The sequence below is a fragment of the Mastigoproctus giganteus genome, chromosome 1 (assembly GCF_048544385.1).
Source record: "Mastigoproctus giganteus isolate SK-2022 chromosome 1, ASM4854438v1, whole genome shotgun sequence".
Taxonomy (NCBI): domain Eukaryota; kingdom Metazoa; phylum Arthropoda; class Arachnida; order Uropygi; family Thelyphonidae; genus Mastigoproctus; species Mastigoproctus giganteus.
Window position 1 is genome coordinate 270,362,945 of NC_143575.1, and position 21,889 is coordinate 270,384,833.

General features: G+C 36.8%; 1 protein-coding gene across 2 annotated transcripts in view; it reads left to right on the forward strand.

Moving 5' to 3' along the window:
- Positions 1-21,889, forward strand: part of eIF4EHP (eukaryotic translation initiation factor 4E homologous protein) — a 48,619-nt gene that overhangs the window by 21,673 nt on the left and 5,057 nt on the right. For both annotated transcript variants that reach the window (XM_090386367.1, XM_090386375.1), the window contains 3 exons: positions 7,896-8,000; positions 14,778-14,930; positions 16,157-16,293. In XM_090386367.1, the coding sequence (XP_090242493.1) occupies positions 7,896-8,000; positions 14,778-14,930; positions 16,157-16,293 (395 nt within the window). The remainder of the gene's footprint in view (positions 1-7,895; positions 8,001-14,777; positions 14,931-16,156; positions 16,294-21,889) is intronic.

Genomic DNA, 21,889 nt, shown 5'->3' on the forward strand with positions numbered 1-21,889 from the left:
ATAAAGTTTAAACTGTTCATATAGTAGTATCAGGAGTATTGTCATTAAAATGGATGAATATTAGCATTAGTATAGGCATATGATGCAAGAAAGCAAGCTTATACAGCATCAGATAAAAAAAAAACAAAAAAAACCTTCCCATTTCACTGATTCATTCATTCCAGGTGTTTGTCTGGTTCTGCCTTGAATTTATTTAAGCTATCAACTTCCACAACTACAAAAGATGGAAGTTTGTTCAAGCAATCAACTACCCGCTGGCTAAAGGCAAATTTCTGCACATCTATTCTACAACTGTCTTTCCTCAGTTTGAATCTAAGCCCTCTCAGGTTGTAATCTCAACAAGAGGAAGAATCCCATCGGCATTGAGCCTGTTCAATCCATTCAAGGCCTTATACACCTCAATCAGATCGCCTCACAGGTGCCTAGTCTCCAGAAGCTGCAATTTGCAGAACTTAAGCCTTTCTTCATAAGAGCACCCCTTTATTCCCTTCACCAGTCTTGTTGCCCTTCTCTATACTCGTTCTAACAACTCTACATCCTTTCTAAAATGAGGCTTCCAGAGGCACACGATTCAAGAAAGAAAGAAAGCAAAAAATTCAAGAAAGCAAACTTATATAGCATCAGCCAAAACACACACACCTCATTTCAGCCATCCACTCGATCCAAATATTCAGTTCTGCCTTTAATCTATTTAAACTATCAACTTCAACAACGGCAAATGGAAGTTTGTTCCAGCAATCAACCACTCGCTGGCTAAAGGCAAACTTCTCCACATCTATCCTACAATGTGCCTCCCTAATGCTCCTAAAAAAACCAAATAACAACAATATCTATCCTACAACTGTCTTTCCTCAATTTGAATTTATGCCCTCTCAGGAGATTATTCTGAGCAAGAGAAAGAATCCCATCAGCATGCTCAAACCATTCAAGGCTTTATACACCTCAATCAGATCACCTCATAGGTGCCTAGTCTCCAGACACTGTTGTTGTTTGTTCTTTGGTTTTTAAGAGCATTAGCAACTAAGGCCATATTGCTCCGGGATATGCAGTGGTCATTCCCTGACCTTTCCGCATCCTCCGTATTTGGTGGTGACGGGCTCGAACCCCGGTCTAATCAAGAAGCGTGTGCTACGCACTGCTGCTCCTTCCCACCTGGCTATGGAGGCACCTATCCCGACACTGTAATTTGCAAAACTTAAGCCTTTCTTCGTAAGAGCAACCCTTTGTTCCATTCACTAATCTTGTTGCCCTTCTCTGTACTTGTTCCAGCAACTCTACATCCTCCTTGAAATGAGGCCTCCAGATATGTATGCAGTACTCAAGGTGTGGCCTGACGATTGCCTTATACAAGGGAATAATTCCCTCCTTATCCCTGCTCGCAAAATTCCTGTATATCGTTGACAAGACTCCACAACCTCTGGCAGCCTGTCTGCACTGCTCAGAAAACTTCATATCTGACTGCTCTATTACTGCCAGGTTTCTTTCATTCTTCATTACTCTGAGTGTAACACCACCCAGTTGGTACATTTCTCTGGGATTACTGCTATCCATATGCAGTACTTTGCATTTGTTAATGTTAAACTTCAGTTGCCACTTCTCAGCCCATCTGCCCAACTTTTCCAGATCCTGTTGCAGCAGCATAGTGTCATTATTGTTATTAACAATGCTGTCAACCTTTGTATCATATGCAAACTTCGACATTAAACTTGATATACCTTCATCAATTTGATTGATAAATATATAAAACAACAATGGGCCCAACATTGAACCTTGAGGGACATCACTAATAACATTAGTCCACGTAGAGCAGTATCCATTGATACTGCTCTGTGTGGTATTGATACTACTCTGAGGTTTTGCAACTTGCTCTTAATGCCATGCTGCTCCAATTTGTACAGTGATCTTCTGTGTGCAACAGTAACAAAAGCTTTCCTGAAATTGAAGTATATGATATATGAAAATTATTTTTTGCGTCCAGTTCCTTTGTGACCACGCCATCGTATCTAGTCAGATTGGTCAGACAAGACCTCCCCTTAACAAACCCATGCTGTGTCTGAATTATTACTGCTGTCTTGTCTAGATCAGATCTCCAAACGTTTTTGGTCACACACCCTTATTTTACTTAAAAGGACTCGTGCACACCCCAAAATAAAAAAATTAAATATACAGTCAGGCCTCATATAACACGTGTTTACACTACACGAATTCAATCAAACACGATTTATAACTAGGGGACCGATATCTTATATAACAAGAACCGAATTCGCTTGTGCACGATTTGCCTTTGTGTTTACAAGAAATGGCACCGACCGGGCTAACCGGGTGGGTAAAGTGCCTGCCTGGCAATCCAAAGGTCGCGTGTTTGAATCCCAACTCGGACTTGGATCAAAGTACTGCAAAAACCTTGGGAGGTGCATTATGGCCACAGAAGCCGATTTGTCAACAACTACCAAAAAAAAAAAAAAAAAAAAAAACAAGAAATGGCAGTTGAATGCAGAATCACCCCAACCGAATGCAACATGATAGGAATGAAGAGAAGATTCTGAAAATGTATTTATTTTTTTATATCAGTGAAGGAGAAACACATTTCACCATAATAATGTAAAACCAACACAGTTCCAGCTATCGGTATAACCGCAAATGCAATTAAATCGAGTTTACTACCAGTTAGTAACAGATTCCACTAGCAGAAACGCAACTGGAAATTGTTTTTATTGTTTATGGTAGTAACCCCTAGAAATGTGCTTTTGTAAAATGTGAGGTGCTAATAGTGTATATCTGCCTTTACAGTGTTGTTTATTCAGTTGCTACACGTGCGCAGCTTTGTTTATGTGTATCAAGCGTGCCTCCTCATTTTGTAATTGTGCTTTATTCCCTAAAAATGACTAAAATACTTAAAAGGTGTGAAAAGGAAGCATCCTGGTGAAGACACTGCAGATTCAGAGAGAAAAAGAAAAGCAATATCGATAAACAGAGGCGGACTGGGTCAAAAATTCTTACCTGGGAAAATTTATAGTGGCCTCATGCTATGGTTTATGGCCAAAATCACACCGGTCTCTGCCCCACAGGAGTTTCTCCAGTCAGACTTATGGCCAGTCTGCCTCTGTCGAGAGAGAAAAAATGTGAAATTGTGAAACGCTTTGAGCGAAATGAAAGACCATGTTATATTGCACGTGCTACAGACCTAAATGAGGCAATGCCGAGAATTACAAAGAATGCAGAGAAAATAAAAACAACTTTCATAGCAGGAACAACTCAAAGTGTAATTAAAATCCATTAGATTAAGATACAAAGAATTGGAAGAGATGGAACGGCTGTCATTTGTTTGGATAGAAAATCAAACAAAAAACAAGTTTGCTTATGATAGAAGCAAAAGCATTAGCAATATTTTATTACGTAATAGTCGTAATAAAATAGTTACGTATTTTGTTACGATTATTTATTGTGTTTGGTAATGTTTTGGTTACAAATGTGTGTTCAGTCTTCAGTGATCGGCACCTAACCCTATTTTTCCCATAGGGCCTGTTGTTTATATTGCATGATTTTGCATTGCATGAGGGTTTCTAGGAACCCAACTATCGTGCTATACGAGGACTGACTGTATAAGTTTAATATATATTTTTTTAATTTATAAATCATTTATATGGAAGGCATTATATCTAAAATTACATTTATGAAATCACATATAATTTTAAAAGGTCACAAATAACAAAATACAAAAGAAAATTAAATTGAAGTTCAAGTACAAAATGCATGTACTTGAAAGTGCATAATCAATGGCATTATCAAATAAAGCCACTCGATCAAACAAAGCCACATATCGAAGTATTAAAAAAAAAAAACATTTATTTATTTTTATTTTCAATTACATTTCGAAAAACTAAAGTTTTCATAATTAATAAATACTGATTTATTGTGGATTATAGGTGCCTCCATAGCCAGGTGGGAAGGAGCAGCAGTGCGTAGCACATTCTTCTTGATTAGACCGGGGTTCAAGCCCGTCACCACCAAATACAGAGGATGCAGAAAGGTCGGAATGACCACCGCATATCCCGGAGCAATATGGCCTTAGTTGCTAATGCTCCTAAAAAAAAAAAAAAAATAACAAATAATTGTGGATTATCTCGCGCACCCTATGGATCATCTTGTGCACCCCACTTTGGAGACCACTGGTCTAGATGATTCTGCAATGCTTCTTTAACCAGTGACTCCATTATTTTCCCAGGAATAGAAGTCAAACTAACAGGTCTATAATTACTCGTGTCACTCTTTAATCCCTTTTGTGAATTGGAGATACATTTGCACATCTCCAGTCTGTGGGGACTTCCCCTGAGTCCAAAGATGCTCTCATAATTATGGCTATTTGCTTACTTCCTTTGCCACCTCCTTTAATATAACTAAATAGATCTCATCTATACCAGGTGCCTTTCTTATGTTTAACTTCAACAATTTCTCCTCCACTTTTCTCCTCGGTTATTACAAAATCACTTAGCTTCCTGTTAGAGTTTGATGAACATCCCAGGGGCTCATATCTGGTGAGTATGGGCTTGGCACACCCAGGGTCCTGAGCTGGATATCATCTTTCTTGGTGATTCCCCTTCTACTTCTGACACACACACACACACTCTCTCTCTCTCTCTCTCCTAGGGTAACTCGGGAATGTTTTTTTTTTTTTTTTTTTTTTTTTTGGCTGGTGCAGCATAAGCTTCAGGCTTCCTTGCACCATACAGCTAATAATAATAATAATCTAGCCCTCTCCTCGTGTCTGAATGTAGAAGCAAAATACTCATTTAGTTTGGCAGGTAGCTGAGAATGATCATCTATACCCAAACCATCGATATTAAGTGGACCAATCTGATTCATCCACTTCCTTTTAGAGTTTAATAAGTAAAGAAGTCTTTGCATCCTTTACCAAAGATGTCTCATAATCTGCCTTCACTTTCCTAACCTCCTTTGTGACTTGATTACAGTCTAGCTTGTATCTGCTATAAGCTTCTGTGTTGCGTTACAATTTATGTGTATTCCATGCATTTTTCTTCTCTGCCACAAGTCTCATCACTTCATCTGACATCCATTTGGGTCTAAACCTAGAACAGTATTTTTTAGTTGGAACAAAAAGCCTAGTAGCTTCCAAAATTACTTCCTCGAATGCTTCCCATTTAGAATTTGCTGTTGGTAACGTCATCATCAGTTGGTGTCACTGTATAGAACTTAAAAAAATCTCTGAGATCGTGTCGGCAGACTACAGATGCTGATATAATAGGGTTAACCGATACTTGGCATAAATAACCTTTATGTAGAGGGTGATGAGTTTTATTTTGGAATGCACATTGTGTTTAACAAGGTTTGGGCAGAAACTGGTGGTTTGGGGGGGGGGGGTATGCTTCTGATCAAAAGCTGCCTAAGTGCAGTGTTGTACCCTGGTTCAGATCCATTTCAAAAGAGCATAATCTATATGGTGCAAAGTAATAATAAAGGAAAGTTAAGAGTTGTATTATTACAGGCTTCATAATAGCAACAAGCATCATAAGAGTATCTGTATGCAACTTCAATAAGCAAGTAAGTCTTGCTTACCTTGTTATGGGAGATTAACTTTCTGCTCGTTGATTAGAAAATATGGACTGGCAAATTCAATCTATGGAGTAAATTTTTTGAATCTACTTGACGTGTATGAAAACTGTGGGGTGAGTACAAGGATCGCAAATGTGATGGTTTAGGAACTGTTAGCAGTAGCTAGCGATCATAATGTCCTAAATTACACAACAAATCAGATAGTCAAAAGTAAGGACAGAAGATTAATTTCAAGAAAGAGGATTACTCTGGACTAAGGAGCTTCTTATGCTCAATCAGTTGTGAACAGATATTTAAGACAAAGTACAGTTGAACCATGGGTTACTTTCAAGCTGTTTATCAAGTAAGGAGGAAGCCAAATGGATGAAAAGAGATTTAGCAAGCTTGGTAGAACAGAGAATTAACATGTGACAATTACAGAGCGAGGGATAACTTGCATTCATTTGAGTTGATTTGTTGCAAACCATAGAGGGCTAGACAGTCAAAGTCTCAGTTTTATGAAATCTTGGTGATAAGCACCAAGAATGGAAATGGGAGTTTTATTTGTACATAAATACGAAGAGAGAAAAGAATAAATCAGGTAGAGCTTTTGCACAGCAGAAATGACTCAACCTAAACAAGCAGATGTCACTAGTGAGCTTGAATAGATACGTTGTATTGATCTTCACAAGATCAAGTCCCTTTTAAGATTGAGAATATTGTGCTAATATACCTAAGTATATGGTATGTGTGATATTGGTATTACAAAAGAGAGTTCTTAACAAAAAAAACTACCGAGCCTGAAAGTGGCTAAGGCCTCCCAGTACTGATGATTTTTACCCAGCAGTATTGAAAGAAGCTTTATGGAGTGCTCCAAACCCTTATAGTTAATCTTGAGGTAATTGTTGGTCTAAGGAGTAATTCCCCTTGGATTTATCCTAAACCTTGAGGCATGTGTATGAAAAGACAGCTGACTTGAAATCACCCTAACTCTACATGAAACCTTCTCAGAGTGAGCTGCCCACGCTTACCCCTTTCATTTGTAGGTTGAATTGTACCTGAAATTGGAAGTTTGCTTGTTTGTTATTTTTTTTTAGGAGCATTAGCAACTAAGGCCATATTGCTCCGGGATATGCGGTGGTCATTCCCTGACCTTTCCGCATCCTCCGTATTTGGTGGTGAGGGGCTCTAACCCCAGTCTAATCAAGAAACTGCTGCTCCTTCTCACCTGGCTACGGAGGTGCCTGAAATTGGAAGTAAGACTGGAATGCTAATGGATCTCTGAGATGTGATCTGTGATGTCTCATTGAAATTGATAATCATAGGTATAGTACATATGTTTCTATATTGATTTTGTGCACCAGGCTTGCTTTGCCTCCATTAAGAAAAAAGCTAATAAACATTGATTCCCTGTCAAAACTGGCCAGTATATCTTCTTCTTGTAAGGAAAAGTGGACTTCTTACTTAAGAAATCTCCAAGATAGGTGGTAATAATAAATAAATAAATAAATTTTCTGTTTATACTCCGGGACGACCAAACGGTCAGAGGAGTTCACAAGATAGACAGAATACAAGAAATAGCACCGTATTCAGCAGTCACGGGCTTGAACCCCGGTCACTCAAAGCATGTGTACTTATGTACCCGTGCACCTGACCACTAGGCTACAGCGACCTAATGTTTAGCTTTTCATTTGTTTGTATGCTCTATTAAATATGTTCATACAGGGAAGTGTGCCTTAATTATGAAACAGAAACATCCTAGAAATCAAAAAAATTGCATAAACATCAAGTGCCCAAGCACACTGTCCACAAAGCCAATGCACCACTAAAAAACACACTAACCAACCAGCATCCATTTTTAACCAGAATGTATGTGTGCATGTGACCGCATGCACACACAGAGATCTTGCAGTAAATTGTTACTGGAGTCAAATGATGGGTGCCACCATTGTGCAAGCCTGAGTGTGCACCCTTGGTTGCACATGACCATATAATGTCCAACTTCTAAACATTTGATATAAATGTTCGATTGCTACCAGCAGACAAGACTTGTGGAATGGCTACAAGTTGTTTCTTGTTGGTAGAGATGCAGCATTTTCATCTGTTAGGAAATATTGTCCCCCCCCCCCCCCCGCATGATGTTGCAAATATATGAGGAACTGTAAAAATGAATTCCACATTGTTTGACAGCTGGAAATGTTTTGATTTTTGCTGAACATGTGGCCATTCTGTATTATTAACAATTTATTAGATTATTTTCTAATGGCATGTAAAAAAAAAATACTATTACACATTTCTAACATAATGTTGCATCTCTATAAATATGTATACTTTATCTTTTAAAGGTGGAAAAATTCTGGGCTCTTTATAGCCATATGCTAAAGCCAGTTGAACTCTCTGGACAGATTGATTTTCATCTTTTTAAATATGGCATCAAACCAATGTGGGAGGTAATTATGTCTTATTTGTTTAAGTTATATATAAAAACAGGATATATAAATTGTTTGCTGTATTAGTATTGGCAATATGATGCAAGGAAGCAATGCTTATATTTCACCAACTGGGGGACCACAAGACATTTAAAGACCTTTTAACCTCTTTGGCTGAATGCAAATTTTTGCACATCTCTTCTTCAGCCATCCTTTTCCATGAGAAAGAGTAAAGATCCCATCAACATTTAGTTTACTTTTAAAATCTTATATACTTCAATCAGGTCACCTCAGCCTACTTTTCAGAGACTGCAATTTAAAGAACAACTCCAGTCTTTGTTTGTGAGTATCCTTTTGTGTCCCCAACTAATCTTGTTGCTCTTCTGTGTACCCTTCCCAACAGTTCTGTGTCCTCCCTAAAATGAGGTTTTCAAACCTGTATGCAGTATTATAGTTGGGGCCTAACCATTATCTTATACAATAGGATGAGCACTTCTCAACTGGTAAAGGTTCTGTATATCATTGAGAGAACCTGATAAGCTGTTCTAGCAGCTTGGTTGCATTGCCCAGAGAAGTTCATATTGGACTATACAAATACCCTAGAGTTTTTTCATATCCTGCTACCTTGAGTTTGTTACTACCTGAGTGGTAATTTATTCTGGGATTACTGCTACCCAAATGCAATATCTTGCATTTATCATTGTTAAACCTCAATTACCATTTTCCCCCACTGCTTAGTTTATTTAGATCCTATTGAAGGATCTAGATAAAGTAGCATATCCTGATACTGTCATTAACCACCTCACCCACCTTTTAATCATCAGCAAACTTAGACATCAAACTTGAAATACCTGCATCATTAAAAATAACAAAGCCCAACATCAACTCTTATGGAACCCCACTCATCACATTAGTCCATGAAGAGCAGTGGCCATATGTAACCACTCTTCATCTCCTACCATTTAACCATCCCTTTATTTGTAGTAGTAACTTGTCCCTAATGCCATATTGTTCCAGTTTATATGAAAATCAGTGACAGAGTCTACCTTACATGATGCATACAGTGACAGAGTCTACCTTACATGATGCATACAGTGACAGAGTCTACCATACAGTGAGAGTCTACCTTATATGATGCAAAATTATTCTTTGCATCCAGTTCCTTTGTTACAACCTCATAGTAGCTAATAAGATTGCAAAATCTGTCTTTAACAAACCCATGCTGTGATTGTCTTACAGGCTCCATGCCTGTCAAGAGAGGCGCCTCCGTAGCCAGGTGGGAAGGAGCAGCGGTGCGTTAGCACACGCTTCTTGATTAGACCGGGGTTCGAGCCCGTCACCACCAAATATGGAGGATGCGGAAAGATCAGGGAATGACCACCGCATATCCCGGAGCAATATGGCCTTAGTTGCTAATGCTCCTAAAAACCAAATAACAACAACATAACAACCTGTCAAGATGATCTTGCATTACTTTAACTATTGATTCCATTATTTTCCCTGGCACAGCAGTTAAACATATAAGTCTGTAGTTATCCACTTCATCCTTTTAACCACATTTGTAAATAGGAGATACATATTGCACATTTCCATTAGATTTCTGCTAATCCCATCCCAGAACTTATTCATACGTGAATGTTGATGCAGAATATTTATTCAATTTATCAGCTATCTATACAGGATCATCAAGAGTCATATTCAGTGGACCAGTGTGATTCATCCCTTTCCATCTGGTGTTAACATAGGCAGAGAATCCTTTGTTGCTTTTCTTTTCATTCTGAACCAAAGATGTCTCATAAGCAGAAGACTTCTCATAATGTCGTAATTATCAGGCTAAGACTTTTTAGCATTAGCATTAGTAAAGGCATATGATACAAGAAAGAAACTTATAAAGCATCAGCCAAAAAAAAACCCCTCATTTCACCCAGATGGAAGTTTGTTCCAGCAATGGACAGATGGGAGTTTATTCCAGCAATCAACAGATGGGAGTTTGTTCTAGCAATCAACCACCTGCTGGCTAAAGGCAAACTTCCACATGTCTGTCTTACAACTGTCTTTCCTCAGTTTGAATTTATGCCCTCTCAGGCGATTATTCTGAGCAAGAGGAAGAATCCCATCAGCATTGAGCATGCCCAAACCATTCAAGGCCTTATACACTTCAATCAGATCACCTCGTAGGTGCCTAGTCTCCAGACACTGTAATTTGGAAAACTTAAGCCTTTCTTCGTAAGAGCAACCCTTTGTTCCATTCACTAATCTTGTTGCCCTTCTCTGTACTCGTTCCAACAGCTCTACATCCTTCTTAAAATTACCTCCAGACCTGAATACAGTACTCAAGGTGTGGCCTGACTATTGCCTTATACAAGAGGATAATCACCTCCTTATCCCTGCTAGAAAAATTCCTGTATATCATTGACAAGATACCATGAGCTACTCTTGCAGACCATATGCACTGCTCAGAAAATTTCAAAAAATTTTCATTGTTGCAAGAGTAGCTCATTATGTACTTACTCAGGCATATTGTTTATGGCTGTAGTCCAACGGAGTCATCCTGACAGTTTATAATCATCCCGTATGTTTTCCTTCTCTGCCACTGAGCTCATCAATTCATCTGACATTAATTTTGTTCTTAATCTTGAACGATATCTTTGATATCTTTTGGTTGATGTAAAACTCTTAATAGACATGATTACTTCTCTCAACACTTCCTGTTTGGTACTTACATTTTTAACGTTAATTGGTCCCACTGAAAAGATCTTAGAAAAACTCTTCTCTTTACCCATGTCAGTAGTTATTTCTTTGAATAAATCTTACATCAATATGCTGTGATCACTACCTTTACCTGAAGGTTCTTAATAAAAGATGGATTGCTGTTAATAACCAGATCAAGAATATTTCTTTCTCTTTTTGCTTCTCTAACATGTTAGTGTAGAAAGCAATCATCCAACAAATTGAGGAGTGTTCTGCTACTGAGTGAGCTGCCAACTAGTCGATACATGGAAGGCTAAAATCCTCCATGATAAGTCATATTAATTTCCATCCATCTTTATTACAAATGAGACCAAAAAAGTAGTACCCAGTGAGATCAACTGTCATCACTGTACCCACATTTATACCTGGACCAGACACAAATTGTGTTCTTATATGCTCCTTTGTGCACCACTATTGTACTATACTTTCATTTGACCAATTATGACTCATCCGTTTGACTGTGTGATTCTTTTCATCCTCCACCAGCCTCTCACCTCAACCCAGAACTACTGTTGGCTGGATGTTTTCTGGTTGTTGGGTCATTCTCAGTACAAAACTTTTGTGGGTGAACAGCAATTTCTGTGATACTTGCATGGGCATATATGGTGCTTTTCAAGGCCACATAAGTTATGCTGATCCTTGCCCTGAATTAGTTCATGCTCACACACAAACCCACCTATCTCTTGATATCTACTTTATATAGCCTAGTATGAATACATAATGCTGTTTCTGATGGAGCATTTAACACCTTTGATGTTACTGGTCAATTGGTGCACATACAGTCACTCTGAAAAGTTCCATCCTGAACTTTTCATTTTGATAAATCTTCACTGTTAAACTTTGAGTAAGAAGAGTTTCTGCTGATACCAATAATCAATAACTTGCCTGCTACTGCATGTCGTGGAGTAGATCCTTGCCCAAGCTCTGCAGTCCAAATTACCAGTTACTATAGTGAATAAGTTTTTTCTGAAGGTTTGGTATCTTTAAATTTCCTTCAATATTTGGTGGTTTCCACCTCCAAAATTCAAAACCTTAAAGTTATTTCAGTAAATTTTCTCAATCTGGCTTAAACATTCAGAAAAGTGTATTTTGCAAAAACTGTTATTCTGAAGTTTTTATAATCACTTCTGGGTTATGCATTTTGGCATGAAGAAATACACTGTAATCAGTTGTTTGGTGCTTTTGTCTGAAATTTGAAACTCCTGGAACAACCACTACAATCTTTATTATACACTGGTGTTCAAAGAAAGTGCATCACCCCTTAATATTGTAATTTTCATCCAAATAGCTTAAGTATATGACAATATTTCTTACAGATTGCATCAGATAAGATTGACACGTGCAAGTGATGACATAATATTGCATCAGCTGTTATTTCAGCTATATAAGCACGCTCTGCAAGAATTGCAGTCATTCCTTGCTTGTGTCAAGATGGCGAGTTACATGCAGTTGACGCCATGAAGAAAGAGTGCTATTGTTTCTTTACATGAGGAAGGATGTTCTTCCTGTCATATTGCTTATAGAGTGCCTCGTAATCAGTCGACAGTGAGTAGATTTCTTTCCAAACTCAAGAATACTGGTTCTACTGATAGGACAAACATCTCTACGCCGAAACAGGACCTTGTTTTGAAGTGCTTATGCCTTAAAATCCGTAAAGCTTCTTTGTCTGAGCTGAAAAGAGAATGGGAAGAACATACAGGAGTAGTAGCATGTGCAATAACAGTCAAAAGATGCCTCTTCAAAGGACTTGTAGCCCCATCGTCCTAAGAAGAAGCCCCTCCTCACACAAAAAATGAAAACGTCCTGATTAATTTGGTGTAAGGAGCATGTCAAATGGACCCCCGGGCAGTGGAAGTCAGTTATTTTCTCGGATGAGAAGAAATTCAACCTGCATGGCTGTGATGGGAGACAAACGATTTTCCGTAGATGTAGTGAAGAATACCATCCAGACTAAATGGTGTCTACAGTGAAATTCCCTACCACCGAATGATATGCATTTCATATCGCAGAGTAGATCACCTGCAGTTTATAAAAGGTTCCGTAAATGCCAATGGATATATGGCTATATTGGAAGGCAAATTGCTGCCAACCATTAGAGACCATTTCAACCTGCCAAGTAACTGCATCTTTCAGGACAATTCTGCTCCTCGTCATCGGGCGAAAGCACTTCTGTAGTTACTTTAGCTTCATTTCTGCATTAGAGGTTTGACAGTAATCTGTTTACATTTGTTACAGGTGAAAAAATGGTTGGAAGAGCTGTCTATTACAACTGTTAGCTGGCCAGGAAACAGCCTGGACCTGAATCCTATAGAGAACTGTTGGCATCATGTGGAATCTGCAGTTGCCAGAAAGAAACCAAATCTTCGTGAACTTCAGGAAGCCATAATTCATGTTTGGAACCATGAACTATCAGTTGATTATCTTCAGAAATTGATCTTGTCGATGCCTCAACAGTGTGCTGCTGTTGAGATGGTTCAACTAAATATTAGTTTGCACCTGGTGACCTTTTCATTTGGTTTTTCCATTTAAAATGATAAACTGAAGCAAATTGAGGGCTTCTGATAGCATTTCAGCCATAACTGTCGTGTTTATCTTAACTATTAATAAATATCTTTTGTTTACATTTCTATTTGTGATGCTAATCATTAACATACCATCCTGAAAAAGGGTTAGAAATGTGAAATTCCTAGGTGATGCACTTTCTTTGAACACCAGTGTAATTACTTAGGTATAGCTATAGCTTTTTAATCAGCCAACATATATTCCCTTATAACTTCTCTGGACGATCCCAAAATTTTTTATTTATTCTTCTCCCAGGTCTATCGAGCACTTCTATTTACATCTATTTTCCTACATTTCTGAATTATCATAATAATACTGTCTTGTATGTAGATGTTTTGTTACAACCCATTAAATACTAACCTGATTTAGCATTCTACTGAGGTACCAGTTCTGCAGAAGTATCTTCAACCATGGCCTTTACCAATTCCTTAACTTCTTTAATCACAAACTAAATCCACTGAAAATAGGTCACACCATATTTTCTCTTTGATAAACTACCCCACCTCTTAACAATACTGTATTTCTGAAAAAGCTAACCCTCTTTCCTTCCTAAAAAAATTTGTAGTAGTTAACTTGGATTCCAAGTTAAATTTAATATATCCTCACAAAGAGCTTATAAAAAGTTCATTAAAATCATTTAAAAATCCATAAAAGTAAAAAATAAGAATAATATTTTAATATTATTCTTATTAAAATATGTAGTACTTTGTCATTGTTCAAAATTCTGCATGCACCCATTTGTTCTTCCTCTCTTTCCATTGACTTCAAATACTTTTTTGTGCTTGAATCATTGATTTTAAAATGGACACGCAGAAATGTCAGTCTTCACCCAAAGTTTTTGTGACAAGATCTTATACATGACCGACATGCATCCATTCCTGCATTGTTCCCATTGCATTCTTGCAACGTTTAACTTTACCTTACAACGAATGATGAGTAAGCTGGACTGTTTCATCAGGACCACAGTTGAATGGAAAGTTCCAGTTCTTGTCTTTGCAATCCTCCAATACTAATCTCACAAAATATTTGAATAACCAAATTTCAGTCATCCTCTGACATATTGTTTAACTTGAAAAATAAATATTTGCATTGTGCAGACTAAAAAACCTGTAATATCTAATGGAAGAAAAACACTACTCTCTCCACCTGAGATTGGCTAATTACAGTTTTGGTTGAAGAAGACTTCAGAAATTCCTCTACACATAGCTACAGTGGAGGAATGACCTTAAATACAGATTTAATTACAAACTCCATACCTGCCTACAGCTTGTTTAATTATTAGATTTGTAAAGCTATTAAATTTTTGACATGAGCTTAGCTGCATAATTTGAATAATTTGCAAAGGTTTCTCTGGTTCCTGTTTAGAGGTCTTGTATCTGTTTATGTAAGTTATTTTGCAAATTATTATTGTCATTAATTATTTGGTAAATTTTAAGTTTGCAATTTTGGATGTAGTTTTTTTTTTTTATTGTTTTTAATGCTTAGGATGAAGCTAACAGAGCAGGAGGCAAATGGATTGTGAGGTTACGAAAAGGATTGGCTTCGCGATGCTGGGAGAATCTAATTTTAGCTATTTTGGGTGAACAGTTTATGGTTGGAGAAGAAATATGTGGAGCAGTTATTTCTATTCGTTTTCAGGTGGGTTTTTTTTAGCGAATTTAATTTTTCACATTTTGTGTGTGTTCATAAAATAGCAAAGAAAAATTGACAGAAAGTAGTACTTATAATATCATAATGAAAGAGATGTAAAAATTGAACATTATTGTACACAGGTGATATTGTGCTGTTGAAGAGTAACCTGCACAATTTTCAAGAATCTGAATAAACTTTGAATCCCTGAAAAAGTATACATTTTTTTTTTTTTTTTTTGATGATTCATCATTGTTCAAAAAATAAATAATTAAAATGCATAAAATGTGTAGGGAAATAAAAGCCCAAAGGGTGGTGAAATATAATTTGGTTCAAATGTCAGAATTGAAGAGAGCTCCAGTTAAGAGAATTTACCAATCGGGAAATTCTCTTAACTGGAACAGTCTTAAGAGTACAGTTTTAATTTCGCCATTACGGAGAGAGAAACATTTTCCCATAAAAGAAAGTGTTGCAGAGAGATGCAGATTATTAACTAGTCATCTGATAAGCTAGATGACTATTCAGTTTGGAAAAAGCTTAATTCACAGACACCATACATGCACAATGATACATTGAGGAGTAAGATTGTCTTCACTACCAATACAAATAAAATCAAAAGCCATATACTTCTATTTAGGGAAACAAGTTTGCTTGAATTTGGCTGGTTCATACTGCTTTCACTTGCTTTTTTTTTTTTTTTTGATGATTCATCATTGTTCAAAAAATAAATAATTAAAATGCATAAAATGTGTAGGGAAATAAAAGCTGCTGTGTTTACATATTGTATCTGCAGTGTATCCTTCTCATGTATGTTTTTATCTAAAAGTTATGTATACCGTCCAAAAAAATTATAACATGAGACAGTACTTCCATACAGAAAACATAATTTACTTAATCCAGAAAATATCACAGTTAAAGGACCAAAATAAACAGTACAAAAGAAAAAAAAGAAAAAATAAAGGAAGAAGCTAGCTGTATATCTACTACAGTATTAAAAGACACAACTTTTAGTCTTATAATATTACAAAACTACAAAGAAAAACACATTGGTCACAAAATGCCATACAAATGCACTCACAAATCATTAAAACAAAAACCTGTTTTGTTTTAATTATTTTGTGTTGTGTTTTGTTTTTGTATTTACACACACTGTGATGTGTTTTGTCCAGCGAAATAAGGATTATTTTTCTCATCTGAATATTTTTATATACTGTTTAAAATTTGCTTTATTTCAGGAGGATATAATTTCTGTTTGGAATCGGACGGCTGGTGATCAAGCCACAACTGTACGTATACGGGACACTTTGAAAAGAGTGCTAAACCTTCCTCAAAATACAATAATGGAATACAAGACTCATAATAATAGCATAAGGTAAGTTACTTAAGTCAGCAATTCGATACTCGGTCAAGACATTATTAGAAAGTCCTCTCTTTATTCCTATCATTGTCTCACGTATGGCTTAGTTAGTAATGATTTTAAATTTCAATCTTTACATTGAAATTTAAAATCCACTGCTCAAAAATTTTGCTTGTCATTCAAGATTTTTTGTTGTAATTGTAGTTCAACTCTAACGACTTTACTCCTTTGAAACAGGGGTTATTTACTTTTGCCTATTAACAAAAGCTTCAGTTTTTCATTACCAGCCATATTTGCAACCAAGAGTATAATTCTCTCCTAACTATTTTTACCACATAAACATTTATCACCTTTAAAAGTCAGTGTCTTGTTCGGCAAACATTTAAAAAATAGACATGTTTCATCAGCATTGTCTTTGGACTCGTAGTCCTCTATAAGTTTTTTTTCAAAACTGTTTCTTTCCAATGGGTATAGTCTTCTTTGATTAGAACTCCACTTTCATCAGAAATAACTTTTTCAAGTAAGCCATGACGCTCTTTAAATTTGTTCAACCAACCAGAACTGGCTTGAAATGTTTTGTGCCCCAGAAAAGATGCATACTCCATAGCCTTTTCTTTTATTAATAGCCCTGATATCAGCATATTTTGGTCTCGAATCAACTTCATCCACTTAAAAACTGCTTCATCTACACCTTCATACAAGCATAATTTCACACGCTTCTGACTGGGTCCCGTTTCCTCAAACAGTTTGAAAATCGAAACAAACGTTTTCAGAATGGTTGATACACTACTGGCAGGGATACCAAATTTTAAAGTGATTTCTTTTTCTTTAATGCTCCGATCTACACTATTAAGCACTTCCACTTTTTCACACTGCACTCAAGGATTTCCTCTTAGACACTGTAAGGTTACTTGCACAGCGGTTAAAGTAAAGCTGAAATTAGGGATCACTTGTAGCTGCCGTGCAAACAGAGACAGGTGAAATTTAGTGAAAGTGTGGATGATTCATTTTTTTGAAACAACAGATCAATTTCCGAGATAAAGGGAAATCACTCTTTCCTAATTCTCTAATAGGATGCTTACAGTAAAAAATAGGTTGACCAGAGCTAATGCCACGTCGGGATTTTTCCTTAATCTTTGCCAAAGGCTGTGGACAGCTGACCAGTAGGACTTCTCGGTATAGTAGTGTATAAGTTGTATAAGTTTTACTTCTTTTTAGCCATTGCTGACCCTCTGCTGGACAAGGGTCTCTCCCAGAACCTTCAATCTTCTATCCCTCGCCATGGTTGGCCAGTTTCCTCCAGCAGAGTTTTACAGGCACCAATAAATTGTAAAATGTTTTAGCTCTTAATTCATGGATTTGATGCCTTTAGCTATTAAAAGCTAAAGGGATTAATTCTTAATCCTTTAGTTCTTAATTTGTCTTTCTACAGCATCAACTCTATTGTCTCTAAAGGCCGGAGGTGTGAAGAATGCATACCCATCTCTCGAAATCAGTTCATTATATGGAAATTTTCTTTGTTATACGAAAACTATTTTCAGTGTAACGACCAAGGGGAAATCAAAAAGGTTCGCTACATAAAAAATTTTGCTATATGGAAGTTTGTTAAAGAGAGGGCCGACTGTATTTAGTGTCCAACATAATTATTCTAGACCATTAATTGCAGAAGCCATTGAAATTAAATTACATGAAAATTCTATTAATTATCACCATCCATATCTAATCTCCAATTCATGGCTCACACATACTCCACTTTATTTTCATTCCTGTGAACGAGACATGCCTGAAAAGCTCCATCAGCTTCAGGAAGGAAAGTCGTATTGTAAAATTTACATTAAATTTTTTAAAATCATTTTTATTGCTGTAATCATTTTGCGTTAATTTTATATTCATTTTAATTGTTGGAGAGTGTCATACGGAAGTGTTCTTAGTATCATATTGAGGTAAATTTCTCTTATTCTTTTATAAATATAGCTCTTATTACAAACCAACTTAGCACTGTGCTTTAGTTTTTTTTTGTTTTCTTAGTACTTGCAAGGCACGTGACAATCCCCTCTTCAGAGTAATGTTTGCATATTGTTGATTCAGTGCTAATGGATGAAACTTTCAATACCTTCCTAAATCTAGTCAGTTTTTCACTTGAGCAGTTTTGTAAATGAACAGGTATTGTTTATTTAGAATTATTCATGCAAAGGTCTTGTCAGGCACTGCACAACTGTGTTACGTTTTTTTGCCTTCTTGTTTAATGCTCATCCATAAACAACACATTGCTGAAACTAGCACCTCATAATGTAATGGGGAAAGGATTATGTGGTTTCTATCTATATGGTAAAGTTTATACTATATAAATATATTAATATATATATATATATATATAATAAACAACTATTATACCACATGAAAATTGTTAACAAATAGGTTTTATTAAACTCATAAATAATACAAACACAATATTACACTAATTTTCCAGCAGGGGATGTTTCACTATTCTTTCTGAACCCCATCTTCAGACCATAAATGCTATGGGGGATATAAGAACATCTTATGTGGAAATTGAATTAAGAAATTACAACTGATGTTAAGTTGTAATTTCATTTGTCCATTGATTACCACTGTCTGTCTTCTTCAATTTGTACAGCAATCTTCCATGTGCAAAGTATCAAAAGCTTTCCTGAAATCCAAGTATATGATATCAAAATTACTTTTAGCATTCAGTTCCTTTGTGACCACATTATAGTATCCATTCAAATTGGTCAAATAAGACCTCCCTTTAACAAACCCATGCTGTGTCTTGTCTTGTCTTGTCTAGATGATCCTGCAATGCTTTTTTAACCAGTGTTTCCATTATTTTCCCTGGAACACAAGTTAAATTAACAGGTCTATAGTTACTTATCACCTTTTGAACCCCCTTTGTGAATTGGTGATACATTTCCACACCTCCAATCCAGAGGACCTCCCCTGAGGTCAAAGAAGCTCGCATAATTATGACTAAGGATTTGCTTTCTTCCTTTGCTGCCTCCTTTAATATAACTAGATAGATAGACAGATCCTGTCCACAGCAGGTGCCTTCCTTATGTTTAACTTCAACAATTTCTCCTCCTCTTTGCTCTGTTATTACAAAATCACTCAGCTTCCTATTAGAGTTTGATAAACTTCCGGCACTCCTCTCATTGAATAACTCCTCGTGTGTGAATGTAGATGCAAAATACTCATTCAGTTATATCAGCTACCTGAGCATGATCATCAATAGTCGACCCATCTATGTTAAGTGGATCCAGTCTGATTCATCCCTTTCCTTCTAGAGTTTATATAAGTAAAGAACTCTTTGCTGTTTTTCTTTACATCCTTTGCCAAAGATTTCTTGTAATCTGCCTTCTCCTGCCTAACCTCCTTTGTGACTTGATTACAGACTAGTTTATATATGCCATAGGCTTTTGTGTCACCCAATACTTTATATGCATCCCATACATTTTTCTTCTCTGCCACGAGCCTCATTAATTCATCTGACATCAATTGATTACCACTCTCTGTTGTCTCCCACCCAATGATCCCTTTATCCTTTGTAGCAACTTACCCTTAATGCCATACCTCTCCAATTTGTACAGCAGTCTTCCATGTGCAACAGTATCAAAAGCTTTCCTGAAATCCAAGTATATAATATCAAAATTATTTTTGATATTGAGTTCCTTTGTGACCATCATAGTATCCAATCAAATTGGTCAGATAAGACCTTCCTGTAACAAACCCATGCTTTGTCTTAACTATTGTCTAGATGATCCTACAATGCTTTTTTTAACCAGTGATTCCATTATTTTCCACGGAACACAAGTTAAACTAACAGGTCTGTGGTTACTTGTGTCACCTTTTGAACCCCCTTTGTGAATTGGTGATACATTTGCACACCTCCAGTTCATGGCGTCCTCTTCTAAGGACAAAGAAGCTCTCGTAATTATGGCTAAGGGTTTGCTTACTTCCTTTGCTGCCTCCTTTAATATAATTGGATAGATCCCATCCACCCCAGGTGCCTTCCTTATGTTTAACTTCAACAACTTCTCCTCCACTTTGCTCTCAGTTATTACAAAATCACTTAGCTCCCTATTAGAGTTTGATAAACTTCTGGCATTCCCCTCATTGAATAACTCCTCATGTGAATGTAAATGAAAAATACTCATTCAGTTTATCAACTACCTGAGCATAATCATCAATAGTCAACCCATCTATGTTAAGTGGTCCAATATGATTCATCCCTTTCCTTCTAGAGTTTACACAAGTAAAGTACTCTTTGCTGTTTTTATTTGTGTCCTTTGCCAAAGATTTTTTGTAATCTGCCTTCACGTGCCTAACCTCCTTTTGACTTGATTACAGACAAGCTTATATCTGCCATAGGCTTCTGTGTCACCTAATAATTTATATGCATCCCATACATTTTTCTTCTCTGCCACGAGCCTTATTAATTCATCTGACATCTATTTAGGCCTGAACCTTGAATAGTATTTCTTAGTTGGAATGAAAAGCCTAGTAGCCTCGAAGCTCAAGTCCCTGAAGGCTTCCATTTAGAATTTAACGTTGGTAACATCATCAGTTGATCCCACTGTACACAATTTAAAACTGTCTAAGACCCCTGTAGTCACATTTACAAAAGCAAAGGCCCTTCCCTTTAGACTTGATGGCAGTTACATCTTTAAGTAATTCCCATATCAGTACATTGTGATCACTGTCACCCAGTGGTTCCTTTATCTGCAAATTCTTAATGCATGAATAATCACTGCTGATTATCAGATCAAGGGTATTTATTACTCTCTCTGGTTGCCTCTCGAACATGCTGCTGTAGAAAAGTCATCCAAAAAGGTCTTGCTAGTGTGCGAGTGGCCAACCACAATTTCAGTCAGTATCTGGAAAGTGTAAAATCCCTCATTATAAGGCATTCTGATTTACTGGCCCACTCTATTTCTCTGCACAATTGCTCATTATACTCATCAGATTCATTAGGACTATAACACACACCTACTCTCATTTTTCCTTTCCAGTGCTTATGTCACACCAAACAGACTCAACATTGCATCATCCACCAACATCAATTTGGATGCATTTCCTTATATTTTGTGTTTCTTAACTAACAGCATAACTCCTCGTCCCTTCCTGTCCTGTTTATCCTTTCTGTACACATTGTACTCCCCAAATTCCAATTCTGTACTGCTGATATCTGTGTGACACCACATCTCTGATATCCCAACAATATCTGCCTTTTCAGATATTGCTAGGATATCAGATTTATTAACTATACTCCTAGCATTAGTGTACATGCAAGTATACATGCACCTGTTTGTACTCTTAGTTACCCTAACACAGCCCATGTATTTATTTGTTCCACTATGACTCCCAACAGTCCTGGAAATCTCCATTGCCTTGCTTTCCATGCTGCTGTTCATTCTAATAGAAGTAGTGCAAGAATTACTTTTGCCTCTTCCTGCACTGTTAACCTTTTAGTCTGTGTGATCCCCCAAGCTTGCAGTTTTCCGAACCACATAACACTGCCTCGATAGAATCAGCAAATATTCTTGCACTCTTTCTATTTAAGTGTACCCCATCCCTGTATAAGCAGTCTTTCCTG